This window comes from Brienomyrus brachyistius, chromosome 11, assembly GCF_023856365.1.
Source record: "Brienomyrus brachyistius isolate T26 chromosome 11, BBRACH_0.4, whole genome shotgun sequence".
NCBI lineage: Eukaryota > Metazoa > Chordata > Actinopteri > Osteoglossiformes > Mormyridae > Brienomyrus > Brienomyrus brachyistius.
The window spans coordinates 5,382,917-5,395,546 of record NC_064543.1 but is presented as its reverse complement, the minus strand read 5'-3'; the positions used below and the strand labels follow the sequence as shown (position 1 = coordinate 5,395,546).

The 12,630-nt window shown below is 45.0% G+C and overlaps 1 protein-coding gene across 1 annotated transcript in view; it reads left to right on the top strand.

Moving 5' to 3' along the window:
• ntrk3b (neurotrophic tyrosine kinase, receptor, type 3b) overlaps positions 1-12,371 on the top strand; it is a 112,992-nt gene extending 100,621 nt beyond the window's left edge. The window contains exons 15-17 of the mRNA XM_048969528.1: positions 607-850; positions 6,332-6,490; positions 10,663-12,371. Of these exons, the coding sequence (XP_048825485.1) occupies positions 607-850; positions 6,332-6,490; positions 10,663-10,848 (589 nt within the window). The 3' untranslated portion in view covers positions 10,849-12,371. The remainder of the gene's footprint in view (positions 1-606; positions 851-6,331; positions 6,491-10,662) is intronic.
• Positions 12,372-12,630: the final 259 nt, after the last annotated feature.

The window sequence follows — 12,630 nt, the reverse complement described above, 5'->3', positions numbered from 1 at the left end:
ACGGAGGGGAGCATCTGCACCTTCATCTGGAGTTCAGTGTGTCCTTGAGGTAACAAGGGAGGGGCTTGTGTTTCCCTTCCTCAACCAATCACAGTCTTCATCGTATGACATCACTGTGTTGGTCTGTTTTTTTTCCCCCTCATTTTCAAACTCAATGCTTCCAGCCATCCAGTCACCTGGCCTGGGGCGGCAGGGGGCTCAGCTGCCTAAGCCTCTATGCTTCTGAAGGTTGCTGGTTCGAGCATTATTATTATTACTTATTATTATCATCATGAAATAAAGACGCTCCCTTACATTGCTCTGTACAGCTTTTGCAAGTAAGCATGTTTCTATATTTTATATCTATGACATGTCCCTTAAGAAAAGACAAACACTATAAAAGTTACTTTAAAAATCTGTGCACCCTATCGCTTAACAGAAAACAACGTGGTGATGTCAGACAATGAAGACTGCGATTGGTTAAAGAACTGAAACCCAAACTAACCTGTTGACCCAGGGACACGTCAAACTCGGCAGAAGCAGGGTGCGCTCTTCATCTCCCAGGTCCTGCTGGGGAGACGTAACGCCTTGTGGCGGACCCCTCTGACCGTGCTGTGTTCCCCACAGATCTCACGGGCCGGACGCCATGATCCTGGTGGACGGTCAGCCTCTGCAGACTGGCGGGGAGCTGAGTTTGTCGCAGATGCTGCACGTTGCCACCCAGATCGCCGCCGGCATGGTCTACCTGGCCTCCCAGCACTTCGTGCACCGTGACCTGGCCACCCGCAACTGCCTGGTGGGCAACGGCCTGCTGGTGAAGATCGGCGACTTCGGCATGTCCAGGGACATCTACAGCACTGACTACTACCGGGTAAAGGTGCTTCCCACTGGTGGCTAGACAGACTGGCTGCCTCCTTCCATTTTTAATGTGCCTAATTGTCTTTGTGTTTACCTAAAACGCAGTCAATTCTACAGCGGTATTTGCAGTCTTCAGAGTATTTAAAAAGTAAACAAAACCTTATTATGTTTGCATTAGCACATTAATTGGAAAACACCTAATTGCATCTTAATTTCCCCTCTGGGATAAATACAGTCTGTCTGTCCATTTTTTTATTAATATTTTGATTTATTGCAGTGTATATAGAAAACATAGGTATATGACTAGCTAGATTGCATGAAATTGAACAGGAATGGAGTTCATTTTCTCTGAAGTCAGGAATTCCATATGCATGTAAAGGAGGAACGGCCATTTTTAGGAATGCGGTTAGTTCATGAACGTGGTTGTTGATGAGCGGTCACTTGCATTGAAAGGATCTTCCCTGCTTCACTGAGCCAAGTACAGAGATACAAAATGATACAAATATACAGTCGCATGTCCCTGCTACCCTGCCAGTGATATTCAGCCTGGCTTACTTAATATCTGAGTGATTAAAATGATCCTTCTTTAAAATGACACACAGCCTGTAAAAATACCAGCCAGTAAACATGGTTAATCTGTGCTAAATGTGGTTCGTATTCTGCCAGATCTGGGTGGCTTGTCAAATGTGGCGTGTGTGTGTGGAGAGGGCTAGACTATGGAGGCAGCTTAGGGTTCGAGGCTGGGATGTAGCCCGGATGGGATGCCAGTCTATGGCTGGGCACACATGTGCACACTGTCTCTCTCACACGCATGCAGACACACTATGGGCAAAGAGAAAACTAGAGCACTTCGCTCAGAAATGAAATAGCAGGCCTTGTCGAGGGCCTGAATTTATCTGTGTAATTTTCACTTCAGTTTTGGCATTTACGTGTCAACCCACTATTTGGGGAGGTAATGCAAAAATGTTCATAATTCGTAAAGCACAAACGTGGAGATGATTTCATGTATTCCGTTCGGTGCTTTTCCCGGAAGTGTGACGGATGATGGATTGATAGACCCCTGCCTGAATCTGCGCCGGTTTGAAGCAGTGGCAGGAATTCAAGGTGCTCACTGGATGCCTTAAGCTACTAAGAAACCTGCTTCTGTGGCTTCAGTGCTTTTGTCAGATCAGCACAGACCTTCCGGGCCTCGCGTGAGCTTCAAGGGAGGTGCAGCTCAGCGTTCTCCTCTTGTTGCTTGGGGGGGGGGCTGCATCTCAGGAGGTGCAGCGGTACCTCATTCTGCCTCTCGGCGTCGCATCCACACATGGCGGATATCTGAGATGTGTGCTTTCAAGAATCCCAAGCAGATGAGGTTCTTGTGATCCAGGAGACCTCCATGATGTTCATTTTCCTTTTGGGGCCGCAGGGCCAGAGAGGCTCAGACAGAGAGACGATGCGGGAGCATTTGCTGGTAGCTGGTGTCACACTGATAATGACAGCGAATCGACTCGCTGCCACTACGCTGCTCGTCACGCGCTGTGCATGTGGGCCGAGTGGCGCTTTCTCTTCCACTCCGTTCTGAAAAGTGCTGTTCGTGCTCTGAACCCCAGTGACCTATTTAAATCCCCCGCAGGTTCTCGCTGGCGTCCCGCTACTTCTGCGGCATCTCGGGGGCGGTCGGGGCCAGCCTCAGCAGTTTCGGTGTGATGCCGAGAGCGTTTCTTAAAGTCGACACTTTTTCATAGTTCTCTGGCCTTGTTGTGGATTCTCGAGGGTAAGCGTTCAGTGCTTATCCAGCCCGGGTCACTGTGAGGCCGAAGCCTGTCCTGTGAGCCCAAGCCGGGAAGCTTGGGGCACCCAGAACAGGATGCCAGTCTGTCACCAAGCCCAGAGACCAACTCACTATTGGCAATTTACGGGCACCGATTCACCTTCTTTGGGGGGTTGAATCATCAGGAGAATTTGCAGAATTTAGGGTAGGAAACTCTGCCCTGGAGGGGTGAGGCTACACCACTGACCCTTCCGTATATATCAAGTGTGATAAATCTTTTGTTAGAAGACATAAGTATGAAATGTCCAATAATTCCTGCTATAGAATAGACTCTTTGTACTTTTGATGTAGGGCAGCAGTGCTTACTGTCAGTTCTCCATTGTGATCTCGAGGTTGAAACGTTGATTTGAGATTCTGTAGGAACATATGTCAGGTACTTGCTAGATGAGTGCTGATTTTGTGCATTCTGACGCTGTTTGAGCAGGCAAAGCAAAAGAGAGCAAATACTTACTATACAGCAGTTAAATATCCTAAGGCAATGTTAGGAAACAGACATTTTCACGCATACATTCAATATGGCTGCCGGTCATAATGTCAAAATGCTGACTGTTCATTTGCATATTTTAACACATATATTTGAACTGCAAAACAATGTAATCTAACCCTTTGTAACTGATCTACCAAAAACGTTTGATCTTGGGAAGTTAGAGGGGAATCATTCCTGGAATTTTGCAAACATAGTAACACATCCATGCTGGATAATTCTTAGCTAAACATCATAAATATCATCTCAGATGTCCACAAATATTGCTCTTGTTTTGTGTATGGAAGACAAATATTGGAAGGATGATCTGAAGCCAAGAAGATTATTAAAAAAAAAAACCTGAAGTGTAGGAAGCAACATGCCGAGAGCAGATACTCACTCGCTCACCGGGCTCGACCCATCTTGGGATAATCGGTCGAGTCGGCACGCCATAGTCACACCTGTAATGGTGCATTAATGCACCGGCTCCCGTTGGTTTATCTATACACACGGTTTATTGAATGCTGTATTTCAGCATTATGGCAGCTCATAGAAAGTGTCCGTAAAACACACAGTTGGGAATGAAACAGCGGGATGCTCAGTCCTGGCTTCCTTTACGTTGTGTGACCACAGAGCTCAGCGTCTCTTTCTGTGGTACATTTATCAACAGCTTCCCTTTGCGGCTTACGTGCTTGAAACCATTCTGTTTCAGAGGTAGGAACTGTGGGTTTGGGGCACCAGGGTTGCCAACTATCACGCGTCTGGCATGACTCAGACTTTCAGATTCTCACTAAAAGTAGCGACATCAAAGGCGTTGGGGTAGTTTGCAAACCCTACAGACTTTTTACGAGGTAATACAACTGTTACATGCATGAAAATACATGTGCAGATTTGTCTCGAATTGATCCAGCCAGCTGACCATGCCAGGGGACCACATCCCTGATATGATATTATGGTGTATTTGTGTGTTGGGCCCTAAGCTAGACAGCGAGGTTGGAGGCCGTTCCAAAGAACTGCAGGCTACTTAGATCTAGGTGATGGAAAGCGATGTCCGGTCAGGCGATCGCTCCGTGTCACAGCGTTAATTGCTGCATAAAGATGCCTTGGTGTGAAAATGGATGTGGGAAGTTCTTGTAGGAGGAGGCTGAGAAACGAAAGCGGAAGGTGGAGGCGGTGAGGAGCGTCAGTACTGCCCAGCCCCGGGGAGCCCTGTGCTGCTGACGTGGAGGAATATACGCAGCGGGGCTCGGAGATGCCCCTCATCCCTGCAGAGACTGCGCCTTATTTTATGCTGTGATCCCCGGCGTGCCACAGGCCTCTCCCCAAGACGAGCGCTCCGACGGCAAACCTGCGCTCCCACGGAAACAAATGGCCCATTAACCCCGAGAGCGCCACCGCGGTAGATCGCTGCCCAGTGGCGCCCGTGACAAATGGGCCCGTTTTAAGGCGCGCTCTGCCAGGTGCGACAATTAATAAAAACGCCGGCCCTCGCTTCATTTGTTTACGCTGAGCGGTGTGCGGAAGCCATGGCGTCTAAGACGTAATGAGGACCTTGATGAGGAATCGATTTTCTGGATGTATTTTTGAAGTGCTTTTAATCATCCGAAATGCAGTTTCGCTACATGCTTGTACTGTACCTGTGCCCTCATTGTAAAGGCGGAAGCTTGGGCCAATCTGACTCTTTTCGCTGAATCACACTCTGAATGCGGCCTTTTGCAGTGTCTTACCTCCGTAATCCTGTCTGGCCTCGTCTATCCACCTGATTTCTTTAAAGGGCGTATCTCAACACCTGTGTAATATCCTGCTGGAATGGAGCCCCCATTTACTTGATTAAAGGGATGTTTGATCCAGTATCTGTGACACATGTGTGCCCCCACCCCCCCCCCATCAGTGAGCTGGAGAGCCTGGGACTTCCTGCCTTCTCTTGATGAATGAGTCTCTGTTTTTTACAGCACCATTTGTCTCAGAACACGTCTACAGCACGTCATGCGTCTCATGGGCGTATCTCACAGAATAACCGTGCAGAGGCTGTTAGTTTCACACTCCTTTCTGATTATTATGTTCCTCACGTTTACGGTGTTATTTTACAGAATTACACTCTGTTCCCCCGAGTTTCTCTTTCCTATTCCCCTCATACATGCAATTTTCATGCTAAAAATACTGAAAAACACTCTTGCAAAAATGCAGTATGTGGCAGGTAGAATGTGCAAGGAGTTCCGATGAAGTGAGTTATTTGTGAATTTACATGCACTGTTAATCCACTCATTAATTACTGCATGCCCAAAGCCGCCAATGGGAAGACTGTTCCTGTTTGCTATGGTCTCACAAACAGTGCTATTCATGTGAGAGAGAAACAGATAGTGTCTGCTGGCAGACGAGTGGCCACTTTATCTCTTACTCAATATCTAACTGCGGGTGGCTATTAGAAAGGCCCCATTTAAGTTGCTGCGCAGTTTGAAGATTGTCGATTGTTCCAAGACTCAGTCCTGAATTTCCTCTCCTTTTTAAAGCCTCAATCGAAGGCCCTTTGGTGCCGTAATTGATTCCCTCTGTCTGGGTATGTTGTGCGTGTTATGTGTGTGTGGGGCGGGAGGCGGGGGTGGGGGCTGCAGTTCTTCATTTTCTGGGTTCCTGTAGAACTAGTTTTGGGATTTCATTATGTCTAGCTTTTAGCGCAGGCAAGTTCAGTGGCCCGCCGTAAAAGGGTCCTGCTTTAAACACCCTGCTGCAAACATAAGTAACTGGGTGGCGTCGTTTTTATGACGACGTGCCAGCGTATGCCGTAAGAGATTTACACAGTGTGTGTTTTTCGAGCAGCTAAGAAAAGAAACACAGAAGTAGCAGAGACTGCTAATCTTTCTAGAGAAAGTGAGAGACTAAAATAGGGCCCCTGTCATGTTTGCGCGGCGTGTTTCACCTCATTGGTGCCACACGCTTCCCCATGCTGTTTGATTATTTATGTATTTATTTTCTCAGGGGGAGAGATTGTTGCATTAGGATTTATCTTTGTAATGCTGATTTTCCCCAGAAGCATCAATGATTTCCTATCTTATCTTACTTATAATGGTGGATGATGATTTCCTGTAGCTCAGATTAAGTGCCTTTCCTCAAGCATCCTGTGCTCAGACCTTCAATGTCAGCCCTCTGATGACACCCTTAAGTACTATGCCTCCTGCTGACATGCCATTCGCTGTGTTTTTTTTTTTTTTTTTGCTCAGGTGGGCGGACACACTATGCTGCCCGTTCGCTGGATGCCCCCGGAGAGCATCATGTACAGGAAGTTCACCACGGAGAGCGATGTCTGGAGCTTCGGGGTCATCCTCTGGGAGATCTTCACCTACGGGAAGCAGCCCTGGTTTCAGCTGTCCAACAACGAGGTGAGTCGCGAGTCACCGTGACGCCGGACGCCCGGATTCCCCGCTCTCTTCCTTTCTGCTCGGCTGCACAGCTAAGGCAGGCATCTCTTACCATCGAAAAGTATCTTGTGTGTAAGCGGAGCTGGATAGTTTGGGTCAAGAAAGTAAAACTCCAGACCGAGATTTTGTTTCATCCAACCAATTGAGTACTCTGTGGTTCTTTATGCTAAACCAATCACTAAATCAAGATCTTGGTCTGGATTTTTGCTTGCTGGATCCGAACTATCCATCTCTACTTACACACAAGATACTTTTCGATGGTGTGAGATGCAAAACCCCCAAAAGAATGCTAATTTGTGGATTTTTACCCATTGGTAAACATGAATAACATGTTTATTCAAGGAGGCTAATGTGCTAACGTCAACTAGCTGTGAGTAACTTTCAGCCACACTGCCCCAGAGTTTATATCATACTTATAGAGTACCTGTTTGTTTCATCATGACCAAAAAAACAACCTTTGTAAGTACTGTGACTTTTTTTCTGGAAGCTCTATCCACTTCAGATTCCCTTTGGTGACAACTTTTTGCCATGGACCCCGGCAGATGGAGCATAAATATCCAATTCATTTGTCTGCTGTGAACCAGAAATGTGAAACCATATTCGTTGTCCTTTCAAAACTATTGAGGTTTCATCGCACCAGGGAAAACCATCAGAAATATGTGTTGAAATATGTGATGAATTAATTGCGTTCAGCCTGAATATACCAGAATGCAACGTCCTGTGAACATGATCTCATTTTCAGGTTTCATTGGATTCGTGGAAATCTTGCATCTGCAGGCTTGTCAGTCTGTCCGTCCCGTGGGATTTTCCTGGTGGCTTGGGTGGACCTGGGCGTTAGAGAGGATTCATCCGCAGTGATGAATTAAGGTTCCTGTTCCCCACGTACTGCTTGAATTCAATTTCCATGGCGACTTCCTCGGCGTGTCGGCACACTTTTCAAAATTTGTCTCTCTTTGTAGCCAGAGTCACAAAACTCACTCTGAAGAAGCACCAGAGTTTAGCAGGGAGACACTTTGAATGACAACAGCCTGCCGCTGCTCTGAATTTTTCAGAGCTCCTCATGTCTGTTCTGTTGCTTGACAGGCAGCATTTAAAGACGGAGAATTGTTCTTTCCGGTATATTATTGGATGGGTCTTTTCTTGGTGTTTGAATGACAACAGCACGCACTAACTTTTCCATGGTCGTGAGAGTGTCTTCGGATGGCAAACAGAGAAACGTGACACGGAGACTTGGCTGTAAGAAACGGGTTTATTTTCTGTATTTTTTCTACTTGGGATTTAGATGGTGGGGGGGGGGGATGACACAACATAAGCGGAAAAGCAAAATAAGAGCTGGGCTGATAGAGGAGGAGAAGAGACAGCCTAGAGAGGTGAGAGACTTGTGTGTCAGGGATGAACATGATCCAACTGGTATCTGGGGTACTGGGCAAATCGTACATGCCAGTTCGTGCATGTGGCATTGACTGCGGGAGAGGTGAAAATGACCGGTACAGATAGCCGCAGTTACGCGGCCATTCCTCTCAAATACGTCAAGGGTCTTCTGGCGGACTGACTCTCACTCGGGCAGCTGTATCTCTGGTTCGGCACGAAACCCTCGGCTTCTCAATGGCCAACCCTCTGTCTTCATGGGCCTCTGTTGGTCACCAGCCAGGCCGTCCGCATCCAAGGCCCTCAGACACCCGGACACTTCTCACCGCATGGCATTAGCAGTGTTGCAGTCACGTGTTATCACCATGGAAACCCAGCAGACCCCTTTACACTAAAGCTTCCTGGACATTAAACCGCTTTTCTTTAATTTTTCATTCTCCTCATGACATCTCTATGACATTCCTCCCACAGTCCATTTTAACCACAGCACACATTATTGCATTATTTATAATATACATATTACATTTAGAGGTATTGTAAAACCATTTAAAATACCAGAAAATAAATTGTGATGTTTCTAAATGGTAACTGGATTGTAACAGTAATGGGTGTCCATTAAATATGACCATTCAGAATTTATGATGGGATTCCAGTAAAAAGTAATGTAAATGTTTGGCCAGGAGCTGCCCTTTGCATGGTTAAATCCCATTGGCTGAAGTAACCGTCACTCAGCCAGCCTTGCCTCTTATTGGCTCCCTCGGTGTTGCTGTGAGAGTGTGCTGCAGTGAATGACGCAGGCTTCCCTAATGCATTCAGATTTCAGGCTCTTATTCTGAAATGGGGTTTTACTCCATTCTGCTCCTGACTGATCTCTCTGGACCTGCTTCTCTTTCAGTCAAAACTCTGTTCTTCCAGCCCACGAAATTCCAGCCTTTATGTGGCAAGAAATTATGGGAATCTATAAACTACATCCCAGACAAGTAAAAAATATGTCCGCGTCCTTGGTTTGGGCTGGAGTTTATTCAAATGAAAATGCTCGTTCATTCGTTTACTAATTGTACAGGAACTGCTCCGGGAATCTGAACTGTTAAATAATTAATTCATCGATCGAATAATTTAATATAAAGCTATGTGGCTTATTAAAATGGGCACAGCTAAGCTAGTGAGAAGTAAAAGCATAGAATAGAATAGAATAGAATAGAATAGAATAGAATAGAATAGAATACAATTGAATGCCCTTTATTATTATTGCACTAATTTACAATGAATTTAGGTGTGTCCCCTAAAACAGATTCAGCACAACACTAGCATTGCTCTGCATATTAAGCTACGTCGTATATACATGTACAAAGTAACAAGGTTTAACATGGTTTATAAACTGGCCTTGGATGCACAATGGATGTGAATGCAGTAAAATAAAAAGTAACATTCCAGTGTAAGACATATTTATATGTATTTATATAAGCAATATATTATATAAGGTGTGTGTACTTTGGTCGTTTTTAGCCAGTGTGTTCAGGAACGGAGCCATAGATGAGGTGACCATGCAGCTGAACACAAACCACATTTCTGCTCCATTTGCCGGCCGGTATTCACTTTCATCAGACAGACTCTCAGCAGCCTGTCTCTGTTTGCAGCACGAGAGAAACAAAATCAACCGTATAAATGAAAGTCAAATCAGTCACACATGCCAAGACACGTCCCTGAAAACCATTCCCGGCCAAATCATTTTTTTGAACACGGTTACGGATCTGTGTAGGAATACAGATGTAACAGGAACGGCTCGTATTGCCCTAGAAATTTATCAGGGGTCATAACTTTCATAAATCGCCTCTGATTTTCATGCGGTTCTCCTGGGTTCTTCCATACTGCCCACTGTGGAAGTGCCACAGTCCCAATTCTGTTTTTTTTTTTTTTTTTTAAAAAAAAGATTATCATTCATTCGTTATCTGCCAGTGAGCGACTCATTTTCTCTCTGAAATGTCTGTGTTTTGTTGCATCATTTCAGCTAAACAATTTCTGTGGAAAATGACACATGGTCTATGCTCTCCTGCCAGTGGGATGGCTTAAAAACTGAAACAGGAGCCCATTTAAATGCCTTTTCCTCTCTATAATTGCTCCTGGCTGGCCCCGGAGCTGCATGCGTGCCTGTATCTGCAGTTTATTGTAATGTCAGGCTGCGTTTTTTATTTTTTTATCTCAAACGGACCTTAGGAGTGGGTGTGCTGACGACGACTCCTCCACGTCGCTCGGAGGAGCCTGGACTTTGGAGAATAAGCTCTCTGTCCTCCCCGTGCAGCATATAAAGGAGCAGATGAGAGAGTAGATACCACAGACCTTATCGGAGCTGACGGCTGCCTGCTCTTTGCTGTCACTCAGACCCATCGGCTGTTTATTTTTACTTCTGAGAAAGAGTCTGCTTTGAGGGGGATGAGATGCTGCAGTATGATGCGTGCCCTGCATTTTGCGGGAAAATATTCGTGACATGATTCAATTGTATTGAGGAATGAAAAAAAAAACGTTTTTCTCTTTGTCACCAGCTTGTCAAATTTATGACAGATATACTTAAGGTCTTCATAGTCATTGGAAGATAAGCCATATGGTGTGGTCAGGCACCATGAGAGGTCCTTCATGTTCTGTCTGGACATGCACAATTGGCTTGGGTCACATGCCAGCGGCCATTGACCTTTGCCTGTTGACCTTTGGCCATTGACCTTTGCCTGTTGACCTTTGGTCATTGACCTTTGGCTCTCGGTTCTCCCCAGGTCATTGAGTGTATCACACAAGGCCGGGTCCTGGAACGACCACGCATTTGCCCTAAGGAGGTCTACGACATAATGCTGGGCTGCTGGCAGAGGGAGCCGCACCAGCGGTTGAGCATCAAGGACATCCAGAAGATCCTCTACGCATTGGGGAAAACCGCACCAGTCTACCTTGACATCCTCGGCTAGCGGCGGCCGCCCCAGACTTGTCCCGTCCTCTTCTGCCGGACGGACGAACATGACCCAGGAAAAAAAACCAAACAACACGTTCCACTGTCAGACACCTTGGGGATGGAGAGGACCTAAGTGCCTGCTACGCCTTTCGATACACTGGAGTAAAATCTTAAAAAAAAAAAAGCACTTTTACATTTCGTTTGCTATAAAATGTACAGAGATGCACTCTATGACGCGAAATCTATGTCTTTTGTTAAAAACCTCTTTAAAAAGGGGAGCAAAGATCCCACAGCAAAAGAGGCTTTCAGTAATTTTTAGACTCTTGATTTCTTATATATTTTTTTTTTGAAGGTGGGGATCTGTGTCACGTTTGTCGGCGCGGAGTTTCTCGTTTTTTTTTGGAGGTGACGGCTTCCTGTTGCCACTTCGGCCAGTGAGACCTAGACTCACGGAAGAAAACCTTACCGCTATCCTGCTGGACCGGATCTTGTCTGAGATTCAAGAGGGATTTCTGCAGAGTGAAGACACCCTATGAAAGGACCACCAGTCGAAACAAGCAGCATAATTTAATAATTTAATGTACATAATGTAAATTTTCATAAGTGTCCAAAAAATTATGTTAACTTATTTTTGTTTCCGCTTAGTGCTTTTGTTCTTTGGTGTGCTGTTTTGGTGAGTTAATTCTATAAATGTTTTCAGAGTACTCTATATTTTTTTTCCTTTGGACAATGTCATACAATGTATTTATTTTAGTGAAGAGTCCCAATTCTATTTTAATTGCACAGTTGTTTTGAGGATTTGCAACCAAACCTGTGTCAGGCCCTGAGATGATGACCCGTGAGAATCTACAATCGGAGTATAGCGGTTATGAGAGATTCAGCCATTCAGATTTTCTTAATCTGCGTTGAGTCCTCAGTAGGTATGGTGTCACACTCTGATGCTTGTTGGTGACGTTGTTTTCCTGTCTACACAGGTTTGTGTCTTTCAGGATGTCCTTCACGTTGCTCAGAGTCATGAAACATGATACCTATTAATATTTTATTTACCATCAGAAATCAGTGATGGATAATAGAAATCTGTGGTCATTTCCCAGTTTTCTTCACGTTGTAAAAATGGTAAAAGTACGGGATGGCTAAGGTTTGCCTGTGTAAATAGTTTTTGATGCAAATTAATACCTACGGACACGAATTTCACGCGAGTTTGAGTCTCGCACTACATGGAAACGACATCTGACACAGGTGGAAATTCATTTATCGCCGTTAATTTCATTCTTCATTCCTGCGCAGCGTGAGTTTGGCACATTGATGCAGGTTCGGGTAAAAGTACCTTTATCTTCTCATGTTCACCTGTGTTTTATATTTTGGGCAAACGGTATCGTGTATCGCTCTTGGCCTTTCGATGATGAAGCGTCGCGATAATAAGGAAAGGCCGCGTTGATTAATGCTGTATCATAACGACAAATTCTACAGCATTGTGTTGAAGTGTTCTTTTTAGTTTTGCTGGCATATTAAATAAATAAAATGACATTTAAATTTAAATTGGGGTTCAGTGACATTCCAATGATGCTCCCCCTTCACACCCCCCCCATGTCAGACAGAAATATGCAAATTTAGTCCAAAGTGACTTTCAAACATCATGAATGAAAGGTTATATACAGGTTATGTTCATCAGACTCGTTAGCCTTTTAAAACTCTCAAAAAAAAGAAATAATGATTCAGCTGATATAACGTACAACAAAAGCAGCAAGTTCATTAACATTTCTTATGTTCATTAGGCGGAAAAAAAACATCTTTGTAA